Source organism: Numida meleagris, chromosome 2, assembly GCF_002078875.1.
Source record: "Numida meleagris isolate 19003 breed g44 Domestic line chromosome 2, NumMel1.0, whole genome shotgun sequence".
In the NCBI taxonomy this organism is placed as follows: domain Eukaryota; kingdom Metazoa; phylum Chordata; class Aves; order Galliformes; family Numididae; genus Numida; species Numida meleagris.
The window spans coordinates 139328413-139356345 of NC_034410.1; the positions used below are offsets into that span (position 1 = coordinate 139328413).

A 27933-nucleotide genomic window follows, 5' to 3' on the forward strand; every position below is an offset into this window, starting at 1 on the left:
TAAATAAGACATCAAATGCTAATGAGTAAAATGCAGGTTAGTAATGACTAGTCCATTTGAGGAAAGGATCTGTGGAGTATACGAGAAGATCTTGCACAAAATCTCTGAAAGATGTATTCTTACAAAATTAATGTGGAAATACACGTATTGCAACAGGGAGATAACCCAGTCAGTAATGTAATCCAGTCAGTAATGTAATCATTGCTGCTTGCTGTGGAATCTACATTTATGCTATCAGCAAAAAAGACATAAGTGCAAGGAGATAAGAGAGGAGTGTTAAGATGTACCACCGACTTAAATTGCTGTGATATATCAATCAGTTAAACTATTGCAAACTGGAACCTGCACTCGCTCCCATACTAGTATAGGCATGCTGTTTCCAGACATTTTTTACCTTATGAAGCCTCAAAAGAAGTAACTCAGCACTTCCGGTACTACGGTAAATCTGCTGTCTGCAATCTCTTTACAGTGAATAATAATAAAACCAAATCAACAACACACACACACACAAAAAAAAATAAAATAAAAAAAAAATCCAGCAACACAGACAGTTGAAAAAACTAGAAGTTCAGCACGACATCTGAGATCCATTCAAGCCACTGGAAAAGATTTATGATCACAGCGCATGGCAGTCCTGTTACTAATGCAGGAGGAAGAAATACAGATTATTGTTCGTATGGTCACTCACTTCTCTATGGTTTCAGGTACAGAGCATTAACACAATTCTGTTTGAACCCTGTTCCTGTAACAGTGCTTGATTGTAAGATCAGCTATGGGTACTGGCTGTTCTATGTACTGAATAGCTGTGAAGTCTGTGGTGAGAGGTATTTATAAGTAAAATAAGTAAGTTTCAGGCAAGTACCAGTGCTACGTGGAAGTGTGATGGCTAAATGTGAGGGTGCAATATTTTACATAAGAGAAGCTCCTTTATTTCAAAGTTACCTGACTTACAGCTGCCATTGTGCTGAACTGAAAGTAACTGGCAGCAAATGGAAACAGCAGTGTGAGATGGGAGACCAACAGACTTAATTCTGTCTATTTGCTCAGCAGCTCTGCAGGGAACAGCTCAAGATGCTGATGTAGAAGGTCATGGTAAGCAGCTGAAAAATGTCAGTGACTAGAAGAAAGCATAATTCCAGACTGAAAGGTTAGAGGTGGGGAGAAGATGGGGAGGGCTTCTAATCTGAGTTTTTTGTTTTGTTTCCTGAATGGGCAGGAGGAGAAAAGGAAGAAGTGATAGTAATATAAAACAACATGGAGAAAATAGCTACCTTCCGCAAGATAACGTTTCTCCTAGTATTTTTTTTTCATGATTACCTGCATATTATAGTTTAATACTAAAGCCAGCACTAAATGGTGAACTAAGTTTTTCACCACTAAAGCATCTGTAATTAATGCCCTGGCTAACTATGAAGAAAGAGAAAGATGTTTTCCACATTGCCCTACAAGACAGTGCATCTGCCTATAATGTAGAGTACGTTGTAATTCATAATTCCTTAATCCACATAATCCCTTTGCTTCCTGGTGCTTTCCGCATCCTTCTTTGAGCATGCCCATGGTGTCTTTGCACACTCAACACAAACAAGAAGGTTCCTGGCTGGCAACTCTCCAACTGTTGGAGGTGGATGAATGAGAGCAAATAGAAGAGTTGACATTTAAAAAAAATATATTCCCATGCTGTGCTAAAAAACAACCTACTTTAGAGGTTTCAGTCCACTTTACAGAAAGGAATTGTGTTTATTTTCTTGCACTTCCTGTTTGGTCCAGGCACCTAAAGAAATACTGAATGAAAGCACAATTTTCCAACCTTTGCAATGTATGTTGGTGTCTTACACCACTTGTATTACACTGAGAAGAAAACTATCAAAACTGATAAAAACGTTTATAGACTTTTTGTCATCCAGAAGTAAGTGTGAAGTTTTTCATTACTGACATTTTTTTGTCCTGCTAAGAGGAGTGGGATTTCAGCTGCAGCCTTTTATTTCACTGTTCATAAGATCTGGGTTCCTGTTAGTTTTGCATGATAACTCCACTGAAGGAAATATCTTCATGTCTTCTTCTGCAGCTTTGATGTCTTTTGGGGATTCTACCTTGCATCTCAGTATCATAAATATCCTTACAGGAAATCAAACTTTTTCCTTTTTTAAGAAAATATTTTCCCTTCTACACGATTGCTTTTAAAATAAGGGCTTCAATGCATTTCAAGCAGATTTTTTCTTTTCCATTGGTTTTCATGAAGCTCTCACCATTAATCCCAACCTGAGGACTAGCTTCCCATAAGTCTAGTAAAACAGTCTGTTTTCCAGTGGAATATGATGATAATGAAGCAGGTCTCCATATGTGCAATTAAATATTTTTTCTTTTCTTTTTAGTCTAAATGCACATCGTAACACAGACCTGCCACTGCTGCATTTCAATAGCATGAAAGTCAATAAAATCACCTGAAATATACACAGTACCTTTCCCATCCCACTCTGTGTTGTCATTCTGCATTCAAAGTTCTCCCACTGTCTTGCCCTTTTTAACTTAATACTTATATGTGAATGGATTGAAACAGAAATTAGTGGGATCATACTGCTGCTGAGAAGCAGCAAAACCAGGAACAATATCTACCTTTTAAAAGCAGATTTTAAAGAGGGATGTTTGCCACAAAGAGCTGACAGACTAATTTTGACTCGAAATAAACATAGCAGATGACTAGTGAAGATCAGATAGATTCTACCAGTAAATGAAAGGCACGTATCTATGTAAATATAGATATATATATTTTGAAAAGAAGTGTCGATTTATTAATAAACTCAATCGCTATTTGTGCCAAAGAATTTGTCATGTGATAGGAAAGTGCTTGTACAAGGCAGCAATGAAACTCAGCAAATGGCTTTTGTTGTTTTCAGAAGCAGAGTTTGCTCAGTGTAGGCATTTTCCAATAATTAAATGTGATCATTGTAGCACTGTAACACCTGCATCATGACATTGCCCATTATGGCCTCTAGCTCAGCCCCACCTTCTGAAAACTGAAACAAAATAAAAAAGAACAAAACCAGAACAGAAACAATGCAAGCTAGAACCTAGATCTTCTCTACTTCAGTGGACATTTATTACAATTTGAGTAGCAAATAACGCAGCTACCAAGACCCAGCTACCTTATGCTCCAGGCTGGAGTCTTTAAACATCAGTGAAAAAGGCTTGATATGCTCTCTTCTCAATTTATCGCCACTCCGTAAGTCGATGGTGTGCTCTATTCGCTTGTTAATTTCCTCAGGCCCAGACTGGACATGCAAAGCTTGTGCAAGATGGTTTGGAAGCAGATTTATTGAATTTCTTGTTAGGGCAGCCAGAGTCTAGGGGAAAGCACATGCAAACAGAATAAACCTGCTGGTCCCCTTGGGTTAAAAATGCAATGTTTTAGATCATGTTGCATTGCAAACCATTACAGCATTCCATGCAATTTATTCAGTGAAATCTATAGAATTGTAAAATAAGTCTGTTCCACTAAACACATACAGCACATTACGGGGAGTGCTTTAATGTCCTGTTTTATACAGACTAGGAGGTTTGTTGCTGTGCTGAATGCTAGGAATACAATTTCCTTTCTAGATTCTGTTACGTAATTATTAGAGCATGAATGAGGAGAGCACACACCAAAATCACAACATGGTATCTACGTCAATGGTGTGCTCTCGCAACACAAAATGGAAGCTACAGAAACAGAAGTCACAAATAAAATGAGGATAATAACATTTTTCTTAATCTTAGAGTTACTGGATGTGTGTAGTTAAGGAACAGATCAACTAGGCAGAAGTAAAGAAGGTGGCATTTCTGATTACTTCAGCTTGGGTTTTCAGATAATATGCTCTTCTTCACTACTGATATATTTCAGCCAGTCAAGATTACAGTTAAGCTATATGTTTTAATGTAAATGCAATTGACATTATTTTAAAAATATGATCCTGTTTGCTTTATCCCTTTTATATTTCATTGACAAATAAAAAGAAAAATAATGAAAAGTCTCTTGCACAGCTTTGTAAACAAAAGCACGTCAAGATAGTACAAAAGATATTTCACCTTCAGGAAAGAGGTAGAGTTTGTTTTCATAAAAATAACTTCATCTATTTTTATGTTATGATTTCATGACACAAACCACATGTAAGAGCAGGCTAAATGGGAAAACAAAGTCTATTACCTGTGATACTCCCAAGCATTAAGAAATGTTAATGAATTTAAAGGATATAAACCTTCATACATCACAGCATAAGACAGGAGCTATGAACAAGAAATATGCTTTTGCTTTAGAAAAAAATTTTTTGAGAAAAAAAGTTTTATCTTTTCATACTAATGTTTCAGATATATTAGTCTTGGAGTTAAGCTGGTAGCACTAAGGTTAGAGCAAAATCCCAGGGAAATAATCCACTGACTCAGTACTATATCATTACACATTATGGCACTGTTTTAGTTTAGGTATTTCTATCTCTTTTAAACTGGACATTACAAGAAAGTTATTATCAGTTCATGGGGATGAAATCTCACAAGAGAGATTGAAGCCACTGTTAAAGGACAAGATCACATTAGATCCTGTTGTGTGCATTAATGCGTTGGAACTAACTGATATCTCCATGTAAAGTGAGGATGGAGAAGGTCCTTAATATTTTAGTTGAGTATTATGTTTTATTCACACAAAGGGAATGATCTCAATTCATTCTAGAAAGTGACTATGTTTTCTTCAAGTTGCATTTTAGAATTTGATTAATGTGAAGAACCATCCTTCTGCTGAATGTATGAACTGGTTTAAAATTTTGTGATGGATAGATGTGCCATAATGTCAAGAGTATGGCAACAGGCATTAGTATTGGTGCACAAATGGAGTCTGAAACTGTATTTATTTTCAGAGAAAAACAAGAAAATTCATATCTGAGTTTAGCAAGGTCTCTCCCTTACACTTGCACACACACTTAAGACAATTGCTTCCTAGTAAATACTATTACTAATACAGAAAATATGATGCAAATTATTGGCCAAGTAGATGTTCTAACCATATTTTGACTCTGTATCCCCCCTTCTCCATTTTGTATTATTAAGATCCTGTTTTGCCTACATAAAGAAAGTTTGGTTCAATGGTCTTCTGAGCCTTCCTGATACTGACAATAGCTATTAAATTCAATACAGGGACATATACAAGGATCTTTTAGACAAAAGCCATGCTAAACTTGAATCTGAATATAAAAAATAGAAAGAATTAAAAGCAAGCAAACAAACAGAAAAATCCACCCAACATTATAAATATTTTACAGACATTTTTTAAAAAGTAGCATATAAAGCTTTCACGTAACAAGACCAATCAACCTGACTTCAGCAAGAAGGAACATTTGTAATCAGTGATATTTATAAAACTCTTGGAAAGCTTTACATTTGTTTTTCTTCATTTATCAAACACCAGATCTTCCAAGGAAATAGGGAAATACAAGCTTATCTGTTTAAAAAGACAGGGTATAGGTAGGATTTTGTTCAGGAAGAAGATACATAAGTAAAATTCATAGAATCATAGAGTCAAAGAATCCTTAGAGTTGGAACGGACCTTTAAAGGCCACCTAGTCCAACTCCCCTGCAATGAACAGGGACATCTACAGCTAGATTAGGTTGCCCAAGGCCTGGTCCAGCCTCACCTTGAAAGTCTCTAGGGATGGAGCATCCACCACATCCCTGGGCAACCTGTTCCAGTGCCTCACTACCCTCACTGTAGAAGACTTTTTCCTTGTATCTAACATAAATCTACCCCCTTTAAGCTTGAAACCATTTCCCCTTGTTCTATCACCACAGACCCTGCTAAAGAGTCTGCCCCCTTCTTTCCTATAGCTCCTCATTAGATATTGAAAGGCTGCTCTCAGGTCACCTCACAGACTTCTTTTTACAGGCTGAAAAGCCCCAGCTCTCTCAGCCTGTGCTCGTAGGATAGATGTTCCATCCCTTGGATCATTCTTGTGGCCCTCCTCTAGATGTGCTCCAATAGCTCCATGTCTCTCCTGTACTGAGGACTCCACATCTGGACACAGTACTTCAGGTGAGGCCTCACCACTGCAGAGTAGAGGGGCAAGATCCCCTCCCTTGACCTGCTGTCCATGCTTCTTTTGATGCAGCCCAGAATATGGTTGGCTTTCTGGGCTGCGAGGGCACATTGCTGGCTCATGTCCAGCTTCCCGTCCACCAGTATGCCCAGGTCTTTTTTGGCAAGGCTGCACTCAATCCTTTCATCTCCCAGCTTGTATTAGTAGTGAGGGTTGTCTTGACCCCAATGCAAGACCTTGCACTTTGATTTGTTGAATCTCATGAGTTTCACCTGGGCCCACTGCTCAAACCTGTCTAGGTCTGTCTGGATGGCATCTCACCCTTCTGATGTGTCAACCACTCCCCACTGGTGTTCAGTGTTTCAGCGTCTATTACTGACAATACATGCTCTGGATACTTTCAATTGGTCAATCATGTGCTGTTGTCGTCAGCTAAGATGCCTTACGGCATCCTGGAAAGATATCTAGAGCTAAGAGATGTAACATAGGACTTACAGAAGCCCCATGCACTATTGGTCCAGTTGGAGACCAGCTGGGGTTTGCTAAGATATCTCAAATTACAATAGATAGCCACAGTTAAGAAATTGTATGAAGCTTCTATTCAGCATGGCGAAGCCTAGTTATCTGCTGATACAGTCCACTAGTTGGAACATTCAGTTTTTTCAGCATGGGTAATTCGCAGTATATGAGACATCACCAAGTCTCTTGCGTGGTTTTAGCAGATAGTCCAGATGACCAAAGGTCTTTCATAGGTCCCTGGGCATACGGGTTTCTCAGACATCATGGAACACCACATATAATATTAGACACTTATATTTAGGAACTGAGCTCTGTAGGAGGTTAACACCTGAGAAGGTCAGTAGATACAAGTGTAGGTGCCTTGGTTTTGAACCAAATTCCATCCTGCTGTTTATACCTGTTTGCTGTCTGAGCACTGTTTTAAATATAGTTGTTTTTTTTTATAATTGCTAAGTCATCACTATAATACGCTTACCCAAGACATAGACAGAGAATTCACTTTTGTCTAATTCATATCATTACAGTCTCATTGTGGCCTCCAGACTGACATCTGATCACCATATTTTGCTTTTAGCTACTTCCTCTGTAAGGTGCAGAAAAAGATCCAAATCCATGCTCTTAACATAGAATAACTTCTCTCTGATTTTCTTTGCATTAGAAAGGAAACCCAAACACCTGCCTCAATAACAGAAATTTCCCTCCATGTTAAGCATGAGTTGAATTTCAGAGTAAACCCTTGTATCCTTAGCTTACCTCAAAACCAGAGCTAAGGTGTAACTGTTTCATAGACTCTTACAGCTTTTATTAATATCTGTGATTCTGTACATAAACAGTGGTTATTCTGTTCCTCACTCACATCAAGACACCTTCACTTCATTGACTTAGGCTGCCCATGCAAAATGAAGTTGAGGTAAAGAATATGCATTGCAGTGAATTTGAATTTGGGCAAGAGAGCCCAAAAGGGAGTCTGCCATATCATATTCTTCCTAGATAACTACAACTACAGCTGCAAATGAGCAGGGTTACTCAGATTTTATTGTAACTTATAGCAGGTAAAGAATTCTTTTAAGTAGTGTCAGTAAATATTCAGACACATGGAGTGACATTGTTGTGTTGCTGTTATTTGGATTCTCAGCATCTACTTCTACCAGTGACTTCTACTGAACGCTTATCTTTGTTTAAGGCTGACATATCTCTGGAAAAAAAAGTTACTTTATCCTGGTATAATTTAAACCTATGATCTGAATTTTGATTTGAAATACATTATTTGTGAGCAATAATGCCTACTTACTCAACTTTAAAATTGAAAATTACGTAACAATTGAAGTACACATGGAATTGCAGATTATTTCTATTTTTTGTGTCCACCCAACAGCTAATGGAAAACTGTGTAATACAAAACTCTTGTTATTTCAAGAACAAAACCAAAGTCTATTCCATTCTATTCTTAAAAAAAAAGAAAAAAAAAAAAAAAAAGAGAGAGAAACAATTCTAGAAATTGATCATTTGCTGCCAAATGACAAATTATGCCTATTGCAATAATTTTCCTGAACTTATGAACAGTTCATTAACTGAGAGTTGTTAAAAATACAATAGAAACAGTAGTCCTGTATTTTATTTTTCTTTGTGGTTAGTAGCAAGGTCTGGTTTAGCTGAAAAAATGAGCAATGAGATGATAGCCTATTCTCCGTAGATCTTTTGGAGTACAGAAATTGGAATGTCTTAAAGGGAAAGAAGAACAAAGAGAGAGACATCAGAAGATTGGCACAGCAGCATGCACTCATATCTCTGCTCCTAATGAAATGAGAATATATATAGAGAGGTAAGGATAATACTAAAAGGCAGTGTACATACAGATACACAGATGTACGGAACATATATAAAACAAGTGTTTTATATCATAGCAAACTATACCATGCTCCAGTTCAGTCTGAAGAGATGAAGATACCATCATGGACTGTTTCATTGTGAAAACTTATCATTTCAGAGCAGATTTGCAAGAAGTAGAAAACAGTCGAGAAAGAAAGACCTCCACACAACAACACTTGAAGTTAACAGACAATGAAGACAGGTAGGACTAAGGATGTGCGGCAGAAGAAAGAATGCATCATGTCATTACAGATCACTCAGAAAAATTGAATATAACTGCAGCTGACCTTGTTTCCTAAAGACTCATCAATCTTTCAAGTGCAGTGTAAAGAGAGGTGTCTGAGGGCATTTTAACCTTTCCAGCTTTATTTCCTCTATGTAAGCAGACTTCACAAGCAAATTCTATGACTATATAGGTATTGCTGTTTCCCGATGTGCTAGTAGTGCAATGCTTTTGGGAAAGATCTGATGAGGAATAGTTTTAATTGTTTCATATTCATGACTTTAGGCTCTAATTCATTTGCTAGTGAACCTTCGTTATGCCTTAAAATGAGCATTTTAAGTAGTTTTTGTTTGTTTGTTTCATTTTTTTTTAAGAGGAGAGGAGGAGAAGGGAGTGCAGTGGAGTAGAGAAGAGAGGACAAGAGAGGAGAGGAGAGGAGAGGAGAGGAGAGGAGAGGAGAGGAGAAGAAGACAGAATGGACAAATTATTTTTGCAAGGTATTTTTTTTTTAGAACTCTTTTCTTTCCTTTATATATCAATAACTAACATTATGTTGTTTCCTGTGGCAGAACGTCCACTCACATCTTTTGCTTTGATGGTAGTGCACTGAAGCTGTGCAATGAGATGCACACTTTGACTAGAATGTCCAAGCTAGTTTACTTACATTAAATTTACATTTAATTTATTTCTTTAAGGACTGGTTCAATTAAAACTAAGCTGTGTAATATTTATTTTGTGTTGGGAAATAACACTGAGAAGAAAGAAAATGCCTGGGCCCCTGGCATTTCCCCAGTTTGGATGCATGATTTATTTCTGCCCTGAAAAGATTTGTTTAATCATCTGCTTTTACAATATGTGTTAGAGAAAAGGTTAAAGATGAATTTGTTTTCTCTGAGGCTTCCATTATTGAAATGCACTCAAGCATGCATTCATACTACATGACATTAAAGGAAGTTTGACTTACGTTCTGTTTTCCCACAATGTTATCGAATGGAAGTTCAGGGCTCCATGATCCTTCAGTAAATGTTGCTCCACTGTTTCTCCTGTCGGAGGAGCTGACAGCCTCTTTCACAATATCTTCAGGCAAAGTCAACAGACTCTCCTCAGGTTGTTTAATTAAATAAGTCTCTATGTTATGTTTCCTCAAGAATTCATTGCGTTCTTTGCCATGCCCTTCTTCAACTTTATAATCCCCATTAAGGCAGTCCAGAGTGGCTTTTGAGATGTGGATTCTCCTGCATAAGTGAAATAAGTAGTAGCAAATACTGATTGTGCTCTAGTATAAATAGGTAATAAGGAGTTTTATGAACTCTGCACCATGTTAACATGATAGATACATAGAAGCATTTATGTTGTATATGATGATTTATATCATGAAAATGTAATAGTGTATTCAACAAACATTTGGATGCAAGTGCTGTCTTGTTTTCACCAACAGGATCTCAGGAATGCATGAAGTCCTGTGACAGGAAAAATTTTTTGATATTCATATCTGATGCCTTTGTTCACAGTAATAGTTTAATGAGAGACCTATCTGAGTAAAATATGGTTGAAAGTGAATCCAGATTGCCAGGTAGATACGGTCAAGAAATAATATGGTGTGTATTAGAGCAGTTTGTGTGAAGGCTTTTTAATTTCTTTCAGTTAGCTGAGGTAGCTTAGACTATTTAAATTAGTAATCTGATCGTATCAGATGTGAATTAGGGAATAGTTACATAAACTAGCTTGGTATTAAGAAAGTGGGGTGATAATTTCTAACAAGAGTTAGTGATGTTAAAAAGCTTTTGCAAAAGTAAAGGTAACATATCAAAGAGATGACATATGAAGAGCTCAAATTTTGCAAAAGTATGAACATAGGTCTTTAGATATTTTCCAACCAAACTTGGAGGTGCTTGCTATTTGGAATTTCTGTGCCATAGTTATGATGGCTTAAGAAGGACAGAAATAAATTCAGTTAAAACAAAATGGAATAGATGTTTCTTATTCCTATTTTTAAGAAACCTTCAACATTCTACATGTAAGATAAATTGCAGACACCTCTGAAACACATCCAAGTGCTTAGCCATGCAATACCTTACAAAATAAAATTATAAATGCACTATGAGGAGATGTTCTTTGGACATTTAGCTAACTCAAAAAAATAAAGGTACTATGTCTTTAAAATTGGCTCATTTTTCAAAAAATTGGACACATGGCTTTTGGAAATTCAGGCTTGCAGATTCCTAAAATTCGGAGTTAGCTAAAATTCATCGTTTCTTTATGACAAACACTGAGGAATTTGTCTAGCCCTTAGAAAACTGAATAGGTTGAATTTATTGAAGTAAACTACTAATTAAAAAAAAAAAGTGGGAGAGAAAAGAAAGGAAGAATGAAAAAGAAAATGAACATTAGTTGTTAGTGTGACTATCTTTGTACTGAATTTCAACCTAATATAATTTCAGAAAATTACATTACAAAACCTTGAAATATGGATTTTATAATGGGAATGATAACTAGAGTGTGGAGCTGGCTATTGATTTAATATCCATAAGTGGATCAAATATTAATAAATTATTGGTAGATTAAAAATATTTTTGGATTTCACCTTATGCACTGATTTAAAAAATCAATTAAAATGTATAGAGTCACTCAATTTCATACAAACGTATTATGTCAGAAATATGAGCATTGAAGACAAAAAGTATAACCTACCCTACTTTTGAAAAGTACCAAGCCAAAAACTCTAAGTAATACCCACCAGTGATGCATCCCAGAAAATTAATTATTAGCTAAGTTTTCTGCCAATTTAATAAAGTGGATTAATACCTAGATGTACTGAAAGAAAATTAGAAGATGGGAATCTGGCGGAAGAGTGTTTCTTAAAAAATATTATCTGATTTTAGATGACAAGAAGTGAGGAGCGGCTGAAAGGACTTTAACTGCACTAGGAAATCTGCTTTGCACACCAGGAAAGTCTGATTTAAATCACTGCTTTGAGAGACTTAGTGAACTGCTGTCACGTACAGGCTTTGCTCTGTTAGCAAACGGATATAGGAGAGTGGAAATTACTCCGCTCCAATAGACTGCAGCTTAGTCAGGCGTTTTATTGACACCAGCAAGGTGGTGCCTTCTCTGGGTTATTCATTAATAGCTGTATTACTTGTATGAATTAACAGCAATAAACTACACTTTTTGCTGGTGTAGATAATATTTTTGCTCATGCTAACTAAGCAGCATATGACACTTCTTAGTTATCTGAGGCTCTTGTGTGATAAGCAGTAGAGAAAGTAATTTTCTCTAGTTTTAAACACAGGTGACATGCAGAGTATAGAATTTATTTTCAGAGCATGCAATGTTTCATTTTCTGTTGATCCTAAGAATATAGATTACCTTAAGATCCCACAATAGGGACGAGTGGAGAGAGTCCACATTTACAAACACAGTATAAACCAAATAGTTTTATAATTTCCTTGGAACATGACAGTTCTGACATATCCTGATGTAGGTATAGGGAGTACAGCACATGACTCAGAGCTGATGACTTAAATCCTCTGTCACTCAAAGATGACAGCGTCACTTAAACTTTTTCTGTATAACAGTGTCTGTGGCTCTTGCTTCTATGTTCCATTACCACAAGTTGCATCATTGTATGTGATCTTTTTCTACATCTTTCAGCAATGGAAGAGGGAACTGAAAGTGTATAGAAGATTCCTGCCATCAGTATAATTGCTTCAAACTTAGGGTATGCAACTTCCAAACTGCAGTGAGGTACACGCCATGACAGATAGAAATAATATTTTATCCCCCAGGGGCATTAGCCACCACAGATAAAGAGAAACCAAAAAGGCGAATAGAAAGTGATATATTTTCATGTATGGACTGGCTGTCAAACAAATGTTTCAAAATACCTGCTGAAGTGTTAAATATTTAGAAGAGTTCCTTGGGACCCAAGGGAATGACATGGAGCTGAGTCAGGGGAGAGTCAGGTTGGTTATTAGGAAAAAGTTCTTCATCTAAGAGTAGTGGGCATAGAACAGGCTCACCAGGGCAGTAGTCATTGAACGAAGCTGCAATTCAAGAGCTTTTGGAAAGCACTCTCAGAAATACGGTTCAATTTAAGAGTGGTCCTATGTGGAGCCAGGAGTTGGACTCACTGATCTTTGTGGGTCCCTTTGAAATTAAGATATTCTATGATTGTATGAGCCTGCTGTCCATACCTCCTTGTTAATGGCATAGTGACCCATGAAGATATATCTCTTCCCATACTTTGTACATTATGAAATAAAATAAATAACATCATCATGCCTCACAGCAGCAGAATGCAGACTGGAGAAACTCAGGTATTGTCAACAGCTAGCTTGGATATATGCGCTACCTCTGTGTACCATATAGGATGAATACAACCAGTTGACTATCTTCGTGAAAACTTAGGTGGCAAAGGAGAAGAAATACTTTTGTCTTTTCCAATGCCTCTGCATGTAGATCATTTCTACATTGTTTCTGGCTGTAACCTCACATATTCTTGCCAATCACAAAAAAAGAAAACAAAGGAAAGCAAACAAACTAAACCAACAAATCCCTAAAAATTATAGTTTATGAAATAATGGAAAGAACTGGAAAGATTAACAGTGAGTAGTGTTGACAATGTATTCTGACTGAGAAATACATGCTGCCTTACCCAGGAATTCCACCAGACTCGAGTTTGTTTGCAATATCCACATCCCATGACCAGACATCAAACTGCCACTTTCGCAGGCCCAGCACTCCACACAGAACTGATCCTGAATGTATCCCTATTCTCATGTCAATGTCATGCTTTGTTCTTGACCTAACATATCTGTTAAACAAAGCAAAAACAAACAAACAAAAAAGACCAGGCTCATGAAATTATATGCCACATCTTTTCATAACTTTAGAAAATAATACAATGGAAAATACAATGTCAGTTTCGTGTAAATGACCACTTGATCCGCAAAATAAAGAGATGCCTTTCTAGGTAGTAAAGTCCAGGTAGTAATCAAATAACTATAAAAACCAGATTATCATTAAGCACTTAGCTGCATGCATGGTTCAGTGGCATTGGTATTATTCCTATCAGGCAGAAAGAAAAAGATAGGAAGAGAAAAACATGTATGAATGAAAAGATTAATTGAAATCATTGAGTTCATCAGCATAGAATTATTAAAGAACAACCAAAAACTTGACCAAAATTGCTATCATCAAACGTGCATATACTTTTACATCTTACTGCATCTTTTAATTAACTTCAAAATTTCAAAAATGCTACTTTTTTGAAAGAAATTTAACAGTTCCTTTTTGTTCAAAGGTGAATTATTTGCAAGAAGTTTGGTCAAAATAGTTTCAGTTCAGTGTAATGGCGAAGACCATTTCACAGTTCAAAAGTAAAAACACAGAAATGCATTTGTTAATAGCCTCAGAAAAGGGACTTTGCTCCAACGCTGTTTTCAATTAATATATCTGTGGGTCATAAATAGAATTTCGTTGTGTTAAAATAGTATCTTCTTTTTCTGATATGAGAAAATGTATCATTTACAGCTACAGTCATGTAAACCTAGCACTACTTCTTTCAAGTCAGTGTTGAGAAAGTCAAGCACATCATTGTAGGAAACTCACAGTTATGATAATTGGTCTATGTCCATTGGGATGACAAAGAGAACTTTTCCAGTGCTCCCTGTGTGACAACAATTATTTGCACCAAACGCTGCTAGAGCTAGTGTTCATTCATATTTGAATAGCTTACTCAAGATAGGATAAGCATGTTACTACTGTTGGTCTATGAACAAGATTGCTATTTCTCTGTCAAGAGTTCAATTTCTGTGACCACTGAAGTCAACAGTAAGGCAACAAGATCACAGAGCAGGCAAAGAATAAACAGCCCTGTTTCACAACTTTGAAGCCAAATACCATAGCCTCATATGCCTCAGTCATGACCTTGACTGACCCTCTCTAGAGGAGAAAACTACTTACTGCATTCATTACGTGGCCTTTTGTTATTGCAACAGGGGCACTGATTCATTGTGTGAAAAAAATAACGAAATAACAGTTTCAAAATTGAGATAAACTAATCATAAAAATAGTGAGGGATTGAAAATAAGCAATTAGTCTTCATATTCCCAAACCTTGGAGAAAAGAGTGTGCATGATGTCCCAGTGCAGTTGCTTGTCTATTAGAGAAGACCTTTACATCATATCTAAGCTAACATATTTCAGGTTTTTAAAATAAAGAGACTTACACAGAGTTAATCATAAACTAATAAAAAAGAATGAGCTTTGGGAGGAGATTTATCTGTGTTCAAATAATATATAGTTTTCATCTACAAATTTCTTTACTGTTTTGAAATCAAGAAGGCTTGAAATATGAAAATTAAATAAACACATAATCACCTGACTCTGGAAGACAGCACTTGAAAACAAATCCTCCACACTGAAGGTTCCTTATGTATCGTGAGAGGTTAAGAGAAGTAAGAATACTACAATCTGTAATGTGTTACAAAGAGTTTTTATAGGTATGCTACAAAAATATCGAAACACTCACAACTCTCAGAGGAATTGTCAGACAGCTCCCCACAAAATTGTTTTCCCAGTCTGCCTTTTTCTTTTCTTCAGACCCAGATAATTATTTCTCACTTTATGTCTAATTTCTTTATCTTGAAATAGAACACTAATTAGATCCAGAGGAGTAATTGAGCAAAAAGAATTTCTCTGAAAAATGCGCACAATAAGAGGACCTTACATTTATTAAAATAGGTTAATTGTGTGTGTCTCTACACATACATATATACTCTCTATTAGATCAGGTCAAGTTTTAAATGCTAGTAAATACTATCATTTAATTTTAAATATTGTGAATTATAACCTATATTTGTATGCTGTATGGGAATTAATGCACATGGATCTCATTGTAGAGAACACGTACAAATGATGGTGCAACCAAGCAATACTTCCCTCTCTTTCCAGAGCATTCTCTAGGAGTTGCTGGATTTCAACAATTTTGTCCTAAACATATGATCACATGCTGAGAAAGCTTTGATCAGCCACATAGCACTTTTGCATTTATTCAAAACTTCATGTACCTCTGACTCCACGCTGCCTCCTACATGATACTAGAGACTCTACGCAAGGCCATATCCCTTCTTGCCTCATCTGTTATCTTTCACAACCTCCCAGAAACTTTTAAATGTGTGCTGCTGAAGTGATATTTCATTTCAGCCCTTCAGCTGCAGTCAGGTGGGATTTGACCACCTGCCTGCATCTTTTGACTTAGAGCTGTTCTGTTTTCCTGCCAGACTTGGTGTTGGTACATCTGCAGGGCCCTATCATCACATTCTCCTCTTACTTGCCCTTCGCAGCAATATGCTCTTACATTGATAGGTAGGAAACTAATTGTATGGAAGGATCTGACTAAATCGAGCCACAGGCAGTCTGGGATGTATTTAAACAGACTCTGTCCAGAATATGAATCAAAAGCATGATGGAGATTTGGCCCTTCTCCCGTTGCTTTGTTATTTGCAATGCAAAATTGAGAACAGAATTGTTGAGAATGTTTGTGGACACTTTAGATTTTGCCAAACTTTTGTTACAAGGTTTTAAATTGAATAATAAATAAATAGTTGTCATTGAAAAATGAAATGATTGATTAGTGTGTAAAAAGTCGCAGAATTCTTGAAGTAATGTGGAGTGAGGCATTTCAGAATTATGCAGAGAAAGGGATTTCACCATAGATGTCTACGTAGTCAAATCCAATTCCCTAACAGACAGGCTGTTGGCTACTTCACAAGCTCTTGTTTATATACTGTTGTAAGACAGAAGCTATTAAAAACCCTGACACTACAAAACTTGAGTCCTCTTAGTCTTAGGAAGAGGTAGTTCTCATTTATTCAGAAAAAAATACTTTTAAATAATAACGTGTATTAGATATTGAAAAAAAACAATTTGTTCTCTTTCCATATGTTCATGTTCTGCATTCTCTAGTTCTTCTGCCTCTTAAATTTATTCAGCTATGGAATGAATTTTCTTCAACTGCTTAAGGCTTTTTGGAAACTCTTTGGAAAAGCACATAGACTAAGTTGAATTATTGATGACCTATAATGCTGCCCAGTTTACCTCAAAATCTGCCTCATGAAATGAAACTGTGACTGTTGCTATTCTTGCCATATCTCATTTCAATCAATTCATTGATGAACATTTCATTGGTTTTAATTGGATCTTGCATTCCTTTCTGGCCAGCGTTCTTTGATGGGTATTTGATTTTTTTATGCTACTAATTTGAGGCTTTTTTATTTGCATGTAGAATGTGAGCCAAAAGTCTGAAATCTGCTTTTCAACATTTTCTGTAGCTGCCAGAAAATGGAATGCTGTGCAACTCATATGTTGTATGTTCCAACAGTGACACATCAGCCCTATCTGTGCTAATCAATTTCACTTTGCAAGGCTCTATCTACCAACTGAGATATTTAAAATATCTCCAGCATGTGTGTTTGTTTGTTTGTTTGTTTGTTTTTTCCCTGGTTGACTATATCTCTTACAGTTTCAGGAATTTGCTCTGTGAAATTTGTTGACACATAGGCATTGATGTTTTCATGCACTTGTAACAGGGATGGGAATCCCGTGCTCTCTAAAGTAAATGAGTTACAGCTGGCCCACTGAGCAGGAGGTGGGACTAGTGATCAGTCCCCTGAGATCCCATCCAAATTGTCTTGTCCTATGGTTCTAAGACTCAATTACATAGAAAACCCTTTGGTTGAGCCTAACAGATTTGTGGAGCTTTCTTTAAAGAACGCAAATGCATTTTTGGGCTGACATGAGAAGGTATAAGGTGAACTGTGGTGGGTGCTCTCTTTGGTATGACTCTGGGAGCTGTGTCATCCTTACAAAAGAGACATCCATTACACATAAAAAGCTAGGTAACAGGGTGCACTGAACTACTGAAAGCTTCAAAGAGTACAGCTACATGACTCACAAGATATCACGTTTTGCAGATGGACTCTACAAAGCCCTGAATTTACAATGTAAGGCAGATAATATCCCAAGAAGCCAGTTTAAAACAGCTTCAGAATGGGTCTACCTTGGAATTAGAGCTGAATCCCAGAATCAACAGCAATTGTTACTTCTAGAGAAGTTTCATATCATCAGATTTATCATTAATGTAACTGACTTGCTCTGAGCTCAGACTAATAGTATAGCAATATGGACAGTCAAATTACTTCTGCATTCCCATTTTTTAAGGTCTTCCTGTGCCGAGAGGCAGAAAGGAATCACGAAGGATTACAAAACATATTATCAGAAATTTGCTTTTTCATTTGAAAAGAAGCTATTCACACATTCCTATGCTGTCTTGACAATGTAACTTTGATAGTATTTGGTGGCACTTTCAAAGAAAAGAGGTCTTAGAGGTGCGAAAAATGATTAATCATTACATAGTTCAATTTATTTAGGCACCCAGCAGCGGAAACAGGGAAAGATGGACTGTCCTGCTGCTCTGTTCATTCACTGTCAGTGGCTGAAATGGACATGTGGATGTGATGATATAGCTTGTGTCTGATAGGCATTGAATTTGTGAACTAAGAACTTTTGAAATGAAGGCAAGCAATAATTTTTGGTTTTGTGAAGCATTGTTCTGTCTCACATGAATCAGAGCTCACTCCAACATAGGCTGAGCCCTGTAAGCTGTGCAAGAAAGAATCTGTGGAAGGAATCCAGAAATGAATCAATTGTATAATAAATCATGGAATATGAAAGCAGTTCCTGGCTGCTTCAGTGTGCAAGTAACTTATTTAACAAGCATTGATCATGACATGATTTTATTTTAATATTCAGTTGATGGAGTTACAAACTGGGGTTTTATTCATGTGGAAAGCAGAAGACCTAACAGATCAGTCACTGAGATTGTCTAAAATATGTTTTTTTCATGAACTGATGTTAATATTAGTAACTTATTATGGATAGTTACTGGAGTTTAGCCTACATGGTAAACTGGCACTGATTTTTCTGTCAAAATAATTACTCTTTCAGCTGGTATTTTAGTGGGAAGTAATCCAATAAACCATTCGCAAGTCCACTTGAGTTCTTGAGTATCTGAGCCTTACACAATCTTTGAGTTTTAGGATTAATGACATTTGAGAAGGTGGTGGTGAAGGAAGCAATCTTTAACCCTTGGAAACATGCCCTATCACCTACACTGCCACTGTGTCCAAAACTCAAATGCAGAAGTGACAGGACAGTTACATTGTCTGACTTGTCATCCTGTGTAACACAGTCTGGTACATTTTAATCACTTGAATTTGTTTATTTTTCAGTGACTTGCATCTGATGGAAATTTTCTTTCCAGGAAAAAAGCTACCATTTCTTTTGGTGGTACTGTTGCCCATTTTTAAATCCAGTTGTTGTCTGTCCATATTAATAAGCTCCTACAAAACAACCTCTCAGTGAAATTATTATTTTTTTAAAATATAATCTAAACAAATCAGGCTAAATAATTCTCTTATTTTAGAGGTACGACTGCTTCACACATTATTTGTATGGCTTTTCTCTGCACCCTTATAAAAATGCTTAACAAGCTCTTTAAAAGGACTACACGACACCAAGATTCGTTATTTTCATCCCAGTCTTGATATAGACATACTATTTTCTAAAATTTCCACTTCAAAAATACAAGTTCCTTTATGGTTATTTCCTTTACTTCTCTTAACAGTTCTTCCGTCACTCCCTCTTCCTTTCATGATTCCCCTCTCTTTTCCTTTACCTCACTTTTCCCCTGAATTTCCTTTGGCACTCTCTCTGTGCTTTACATAGTAATCCCTCTTCTAACAGCCCAACACAAAGAATTGGAAACCTCAGTGAACAAGCATACTAATCTCTGTCTGGAGCATAATGTGATATTTAGAAATGATCTTAGTTCAGAATTACTTTTGTGTTCTGCATCTTTCTCTTATCTATTTTACATCCATTTTAATGTATTTGAAGAAGAGATCATATCACCAAATCCACCCTCATTCTGCTGTTGAGTCTTGAGCTCATGTTCTATACTTGACTGTCAGCAAGTAGGTTTTCTATCTTGAATTTTATCACATATCTCATTCATAATCCCATCCATATGACACTCCAACACAGCTTTGGAATTTCACTAACACGCAATGCGAATGCTGATGACTGCTTTTTCCTTACAGATTTTCCTCTCCCCACAAATCAGTAAAGATAAAATGGAGGCTTTTTTTTTTTTTGTAATAGATAAGTGCAATTACAGGTTTAGTTTCCCTCTGTTATCTCTGACACCCCTTTAGCTTAGCTCATAAGTATTAAAATGAAATATAATCATCCCATGACTAAACATTCCTCTACTATCTTATTTTTATCAACTGTCAAAAGAGACAGGCATTAATACAATATATTTAAGACAGGAAGATTTGCACAGCATACAAAAAGAGGTGAGAACCATCTGAATAAATGGACGCATTATAAAGAAATTATTATTTTTATTTAGTTTACACTTCCAATTGTATCGAAAGACAGTTTACAGGAGATTAGAATGAAACAGTCATAGTTAAGAATTTTTCTCTTGTGATAGGGCAAAGCTCCCTTTCTTCACAGTAAAAATCAAAATTTGTGGAACTTTCACGGACGAAAGTCATATTTTTACTGTGCTTGATTATCAAGGGAGCAAAGTACAAGACAGAATGGAATACATAAAAGCTTTTCTTGTATAAGCTTTGTAACAAGAACAGTGATGCATAAAAGATTACAGAGAAAACTACGATCTTGGATTATTTGGTTGAGCCCTGAACAGCTCTTTACATCTCCAAAGTGAGAAATGGAGCAACAAGACTCAAGTTTAGACCCCTTAAGATCAAGGTGCAGAACGTCAATAAATAATGAATTAACACTTTAACTGTATGGTATATGAGGCGCTTTAAAACACGCAGAAATCTCTTTAGAGTCAATCTGTCCAAGACAACTTGTTTTACAAGTTGTGTAACAAACAGATTTTGCATTCTTGTTACGTTCCTGCTGACTAAACAACTATCAAGAAGACCAGAAGGAAATTTCAGTAATGATATCCTGAGATGGTAGATTTGGGGACACTTCCTCACCTGAAGTTAGGTACTGATCCTTGCATCAACTACATATTGTCAATAAGGGAATTAGATATTAGAGGACCTAAAGATGAAGATCTGGTCCATTTAATTTAAAGATTCCTTCTGTCCTAATTACACAAAGATCTTAAACTGCTATAAGAATAAAATTTTCTAAAAGTGTATGAATTTCTCTCTGCAATTTAAGTGCCTAAATCCCAATTTAGCTGGGATACTGTTGCATGAATCCTGTTTTGAGGATTCTTTTTGTATGCTTTCTTCTCTTTGTTTGGTTTTAATGTCTAGATCTTAAGCTAGGCTGAGTGCTTCAGCTAAATCATAAATGAGATTTAAGAACTAAGAAAGAGCTTTTCATGTCACCTTTATCAGTTTCACATCACCTTTATTAGTAATCTTTAAATGTTTGGATTTTTCTTGTAATTGTTCTCTGCCTTGAAAGAAGCTTTGAATTCCTGTGTATCATTTGAATATAATTGTGAAGCCAAAGGATAATTTCTCTTATCTTGAATCATCTCTCTTTTGTTTTGAACACACCAAATTTTTGTTTCATGAAAACTTTAGAGGCAGATAAAATATAATAATCTAAATGTCATTTTTAGCAGGTTTTAGTTCAAATCTCCAATCCTTAGTAGCAATTCAGTTTTTCAAAAAGTGGAGTTTTCTTCATTTTAACCATGAGAGAGTTCTATCAATTTCAGTTCCAGTTAAGAGACAGTAGAAATTTCCAAGTACTCTCAGACACGAGGACTGAATTATTTGTAATATCCTACAGAAGAACTGATCCTCCCTGGGAACTATATTGATGCACATTAAGATAAGCAAGATAATGCTCCAACAACAGGAAGAGAAAAGCTTGGGAAAAAAAACTCATCAGGTGGCCAGAAATTCAAATGCTATATTTATCAAAAAAGTTGGAGGCAATATGAACTGAATTGGCCTGGGATGACCAAAATCCTAATGGACTTTGACTTCACAACTCCTTCTGGACTCACCTATCACTTAAGATATTAAAACTAGATTACCACTTCTTCTGGAGTACCATCTTTGAATCTTCGTTCATAAGAGGACACTTGAGTTTTAGAGACTTACACATAAGTAATAAGGTTCAGAGAAATTTAGAAAAGAAAAATGACTTTCAACGGGTTCATTGCAGATGGTATTACAAAGCAAATGCAAATCATTTCATGTATGACTCCAAGTATTTTTAACTATGTTTTTCCATCAGTGTATTTTCTCTAATTCATAGTTCGCTTTCACTGGGTGGATTCCAGAAACAAAAAATATTGATTACTTTGTGCAACATTTATTCTGTCATAACTGAACCAACGTTCTTAGAGATCTTTTTTGCATAATCATTATCCAGTTACATTTTCCATTAATTTATTTTTGTTAAATTCTGTCTCTATTAAGTTATCTATAATGTAGCTGCAGTACACCATAACACTCTAATGTACATAATGAAACACACTCCGATTAAAGGAAGAGAGCAGTCTGGAAAATAAGCAGGCAGATAGACTGCATGGCAAAACAACCAGGGAAGAGAATGCTGTGTGAAGGAAGACAGCAACTGAAGAAGAACTCAAAAAAGATAAAGTCAGAAAAATTGATATGATGGATAAAAACGTCTTGTGGAGGTTTTCTATGTATTGTCCATTGTCACGGAAATCATTGGACCAGCTGCTGCAGAGCATGTAACAACTAGCTCTGTGTGCATTGGAGTGATATGCTTTATGGATCTTAACAGCTCTCACTTAAGACTGCTGTTATTTTTAAGACAAGATTGAGGAGGAGGAATCTGAATTCTTTTGTATAATACCTTTAATAAAATAAACAATAATGAAAACACTAAATATATAGCAGTGGAAATACCTTAATTTGGAAACTTGCTGATAGGCAAACTAGCATTTAGTACTTCATCCCATACATACGGTGCTTTACATGGATTGCAGAAATTCTGTTGTTTTCATAGCAATGATCCTGAGGTCTCTGAACCACCCTAAGAATTACTTGTCTAGTAATAACAGTCTTAATAGGCAGTACAGGGCATTGATAGAAGCAATAAAACAAGAAGAAAGAAAATAATGTTACCTGATAGTTTTAATCATACTGAGCCCCATTTCAACGCAGCAGTGTGCATGATCCTGGCGAGGTTCTGGGAGCCCAGACACGCAGTAGTAACAATCTCCCAGGATCTTTATTCTAAGACAGTGATGTTCCTAGAGGTAAGTATTAATGGAGAAAGAAAAGTTATGTTCTCATAACTTCAAGATGAATGTGAAACAGGTTAGAAAAAGTACTGAAAAAAAAAGGTAATTTTTTTTCCAGCTTGTAATTATTATGAGGGCTGCTCTGAATGTAACAATTCCTGCAATATCAGAGGTGGATGTTGGTGGTATGGCAGTAGAGGTTGAACCTTCCCACCAATATTCCATTACATTATGTTGCTGTGTGACAGATGGCAGCAGAGGGGCTGTCTGAGAAAATAGTGTCTGACATGGAAGTGCAGATGAAGCAAAAGTGTGTCACTGAATTCCTCCATGAGGAAAAAAGGCACCCACTGACACTCATCAACACTTGCTGAACATTTATGAAGAGCAAACAGTGGCTGTGAGCACAGTAAGGCTGTAGATGGTGCATTTCAGCAGTGGCAACAGTGGAAGTGGCTCACCTTTGCTGGTGCAGATTTTTATGAGAGAGGCAGCATGCAGGCTCTTGTTCATCACTGGTTAAAATGCATACCTAATGGTGGTGATTATGTTGAAAAATAGTGTTTTGTAGCTAAGTATTTGCTCTGTCAAATAATGTTATTGTGCCCTTTTTATCTGTTATAGTTTCCATGGAAATAAAAAGAAGGCATTACTTTCAAAGTGATCTAATGTGGTCTTGATTTATTTCCATTTTGAAATAAAAAGTATCTTTATATTTTCAGTAAAAAAGGTTGATAGCAATTTTTGTGTTATGTTACACAGAGGTGTCCTTGCTGATATTGAGAATGGTTTTATCAGAGTTAGGCTGGAATCTAGACCCAGGATTCAGAAATGCCATCTTAGATAATGAATAATGTAGCTTAGGCTGTATTCTTTCAGGTCATTCTTTCTGCTGCTTTTTACAGTGGAAATAAATGAAAAAAACCCAACTTTTTTTTTTCACCACTGATAATTCCTTCCCATCTTAAATCTCCACTGCCACTCTCAAGCATTCCCAGCAGCTATAGGAGCTGATCAAGTACCTGAATTCTAAAAACACCAAAGTTGTTGTATTGTGTTAGGCTTTTTCTGCGGAGAAACTATATTTAGTCAGCATCCAGCTAGAATCATCCTTTACCCTAAAAGCAAGTACTGAACTTCTTAAATACTTATTAACAGTATCCTTATAGGCTGAAAGAACACATTGCAGTGTGGTTGGGAAATTATTTTAGAAGATCCTTTTAGTGAGCAAAAATACCTGGATGGACAAAACTTTTGCAGTTCCTAGACAAGCAGTTCCCGGAACAAGTAAATCTACCATCAGCTGTAAACATGCCCAAAGTATTCAGTTGGCTTGGCACCCATGGGTAGCAATCAGTGCAGAAGAACAGAGAACGTAACAATTTGAGATACAACTACAAGTGCCTGTGGGCAGCAGGTACTACAAGTTAAGTCAGGGAACCATTTCCGTGATTGGAAAATCTTTGAAATAATAAATGCGTGATTAGCACTCAATCACTAAAAGTTCAAATTAAAATGAAGACCAGTCATTATCAGAAAGAAGGATAACAATTTCTAAAACTGATGAGAGTAAAATATGGCCTGTGGTATTTAGTTCAGTTTTTTTCTTCTCTTTCTCTCTGGCAACCTGTGGTGGAGGCTGCACTAATCCAATACTACTTTTCTGAAAGAGTGTTCAGGCGCTGGAATGGGCTGCCCAGGGAGGTGGTGGAGTCACTGTCCCTGGAGGTGTTCAAGAAACATTTGGATGTAGTGTTGAGAGACATAGTTTAGTGGGGTTATTGGTGGTAGGTGGATGGTTGGACTGGATGATCTTGTAGGTCTTTTCAAATCTAGCTAATTCTATGATTCTACGATTCTATGAATGTTGCAAAAGAAATCTAAACACTTTGAATCACAGAGTCATAGAATATTCTGAGTTGGGAAGGACCCACAATAATCATCAAGTCTAACTCCTGGCTCCACACAGGACCACCCAATACTAAAACCATATTTGAGAGTGTTGTCCAAAGAATCCTTGAAGCCCGGCAGCTCAGGGCTGTGCCCACTGCCCTGGGCAGCCTGTTCCATGCCCACCACCCCCTGGTGCTGACCCTTTCCCTAACCCCCATCTGCCCCTCCCCTGACACAGCTCCATGCCGTTCCCTCGAGCCCTGTCGCTGTCACAGAGAGCAGAGCTCAGCGCTGCCCCTCCGCTCCCTTTGAGGAGCTGCAGCTGCCATGAGGCCTCCCCTCAGCTCCTCTGCTCTGGGCTGAACAAACCCAGGCACCTCAGCTGCTCTTCACACGTCTTGATCTCCAGACCCTTCGCCATATTTGCAGTCCTCCTTTGAACACTCTAATAGTTTTATGTCCTTCATATATTGTAGCCCCAAAACACAGTGCTTGAGCTGAGACTGTACCAATGCAGAGTATGATCTGTACTCAAAGATTTTGTACCTAAAAGCTTTTGGCCAAAAAAAAAAAAAAAAGCTTTGTACCCAAAGCTTTAGCTGAAGTCAGTTTAAGATTTACATGTGCCAAGGTGGGTAAAATCTGCTCTAGGCACTGAGACAAAGTTGGCTGATTCACCCTGAGATCTCCTTAAACCACCAGTCGGAGGTGACTGAGGCTGAAGCCTTGACCATACTGTATACTATATTATATATACATATATATATATACTGTATAGTATATATATTTACTAAAAGTATACTATATTGCATATATGCTACTATATAGTATATATATACCCTATACTCTAGCTGGCTTTGAGGGTGCAATGCCTAGATTCCAGTGTTTCACAATTCAAATCAAAACTAAAATCAGGCTTCTGCAATGACAAGCTACACATGTAACATTTCTCTTCCTCGCCCCCTTCTCTTCAACCCGTCTACAGGCTCAAACAAATGAGCATCAAATTATGTTTCATAATGTTGCAACTGAAATCTCACATGATAAAATAACTAAAACTCTGCTCCCCAGTTAGAAAAATAGCAAAGACAGAAAGATATTATAAAGTGTGGATTCTGTTATTCTTTGGCTTTGCTAATAGTGTTATTCAATGGATTTCATACTCTAATTACCATTTGCTTTTACATCTACGAAGTATAAGGAGCTTTATAATTAATTGATATAACATATCAATTTGATTGAAGTGCAGTAAAGCAAAAGGCATCACTGCAGTGCTATTCAAACCCACCACACATAGATTACAACTGATAATTCCACAGTGTAATTAGAAATAAAAGGGAAATAATTAGAAACTATAAGAAATATTTAATTTCTAGGAAAGAAAGATATGTCTGAACATATTTTGGTATTATAATTACATTTTTACATACAACATTGTCCAGGCAGTCTTGCTCTATGGTATCTTCCCACTTAGAGATGTGGGAAACCCTTTTTAAGCAAGCATCTAATTCAGCACAGTCAGAAAACTTCATCTGAAGCAGGAAAAAAAACTCTTTTGCTTGGTCTTAAGGTTTCATTTAAAATTACTGAAGCACTGATTTCATGAAAGTCAGAGAGACCTCTGCCATGGCTGCATGTCTTCTCATTTACTGAAACCCAGAATAAGGCTGACCTCCTCAAGAAGTAGTGATTTTGATAAAAATAAAAGAAGAAATACCTTAATGAACATCAAGACCTGCTAATGAGGGTTTGATGAATGCAATTGTGTGTGCATGTGAGCGGAAATCATTTCAACTGCACATGAATGCGTATTTTTTCTTGTCTTGATATATCATCTCTGTGCTCTTTTGCCAAAGCTCAGGAAGATAGCAACTACAGAGAGAAAAATTCAAAAAGAAATGACTATATATAGGTGTCCATATGTCATCCAGCAGACAAGGCTGCCATCATAGTCAAAGAGAGCCAGGCAATGTAGTCAATGAAGCCTAGAGTGATTCAGCTCACAGCTAAAGCAGTTATCTGGGTTTCAATTCACTTGCCTGCATGTAAGCTTATGGTACACTGGAAAGACCCCTGGGTACATGAGGCACCTACACAGGACTAACAGACATGACACAAGACATACGTCCCTCTGAGGTGGTGCAAGAACCATGTAGGGTGTCTCCATGGGCAAGGAACACTTAAATTACTTTCTGTCTTTAATTTGTCTTGTTAGTTGAATTGCTCTGACTGATAAATGTGTTAGCGTGTTTTTATCTTCTTTACCACTATTAAACATTCCTTATTATTCCCATCATATCTATTTCGCATGTAAATTGTGAATTTTCTGTCACTGGAAACATTTATGTTAGCAAAAGATACTTCAGAACAACTACCTGGAAGGACAGAGAGCTGATGGTATCTGCTTTGTCAAAAGAGGAGTGAATGGTCTCCTGAGATCCCATCTGATAACTGCAGTTGAATCGCACCTCCAGCTTAAACTAGATGCTTTATCAGGCTGGATGAATTAGTACCTCAGAGTTAGATGTGTGCATCTTAGGCTAATGTGAGTTCTTTGTATAGCCATGCTGCATCTATAAACTGGAGACAGTTTTGTGAATGTCTACCTATCTTTCAGTGGTATAAAACCACTAACAATAACATTCAGGACCACCTTTCTACACACTTTAAAGCTCTATCTCAATTCCTAGCAACACCTCAATGCAACATTATCAAAGAGTTGCCCATTGCTATTAAAAGAAATGGATGGAAAATCAAAAATATGCATGAAGTAACTGTAAAATGAGTAAATGACTTAAATAAAAGAAAATGTCTGTACAGGAATTTTGATGCAGCAGATATTATGCTACAGTGTTAAATCCTTACACTACTCTGAGGTGGTTATGATTTTTATTTTATTCTACTTCCCTTCACCTTCCCACGAGTAGTCTCAGAAATTCTCCTTTGACATATACTTAACAGATGATGTTGTACAGACATTCACATCAGTGTCCAGTCTTGCACCCTTCCCTATACTCAGCCATTAGTGACATTTGCTGATGGTATCAGTTAATTTCTAAGCATGTCACAAATAGA

At 36.7% G+C, this 27933-nt stretch overlaps 1 protein-coding gene across 4 annotated transcripts in view; it reads right to left on the bottom strand.

Annotated features, from left to right (window-relative positions):
- ADCY8 (adenylate cyclase 8) overlaps positions 1-27933 on the bottom strand; it is a 125871-nt gene that overhangs the window by 35690 nt on the left and 62248 nt on the right. For 3 of the 4 annotated variants that reach the window (XM_021388122.1, XM_021388124.1, XM_021388125.1), the window contains exons 5-8: positions 22847-22974; positions 13328-13486; positions 9635-9905; positions 3144-3341 (exon numbers count right to left, since the gene is read on the bottom strand). In XM_021388122.1, coding sequence (XP_021243797.1) covers positions 3144-3341; positions 9635-9905; positions 13328-13486; positions 22847-22974 — 756 coding nt within the window. The remainder of the gene's footprint in view (positions 1-3143; positions 3342-9634; positions 9906-13327; positions 13487-22846; positions 22975-27933) is intronic. The other variant, XM_021388123.1, reaches the window with a different exon arrangement.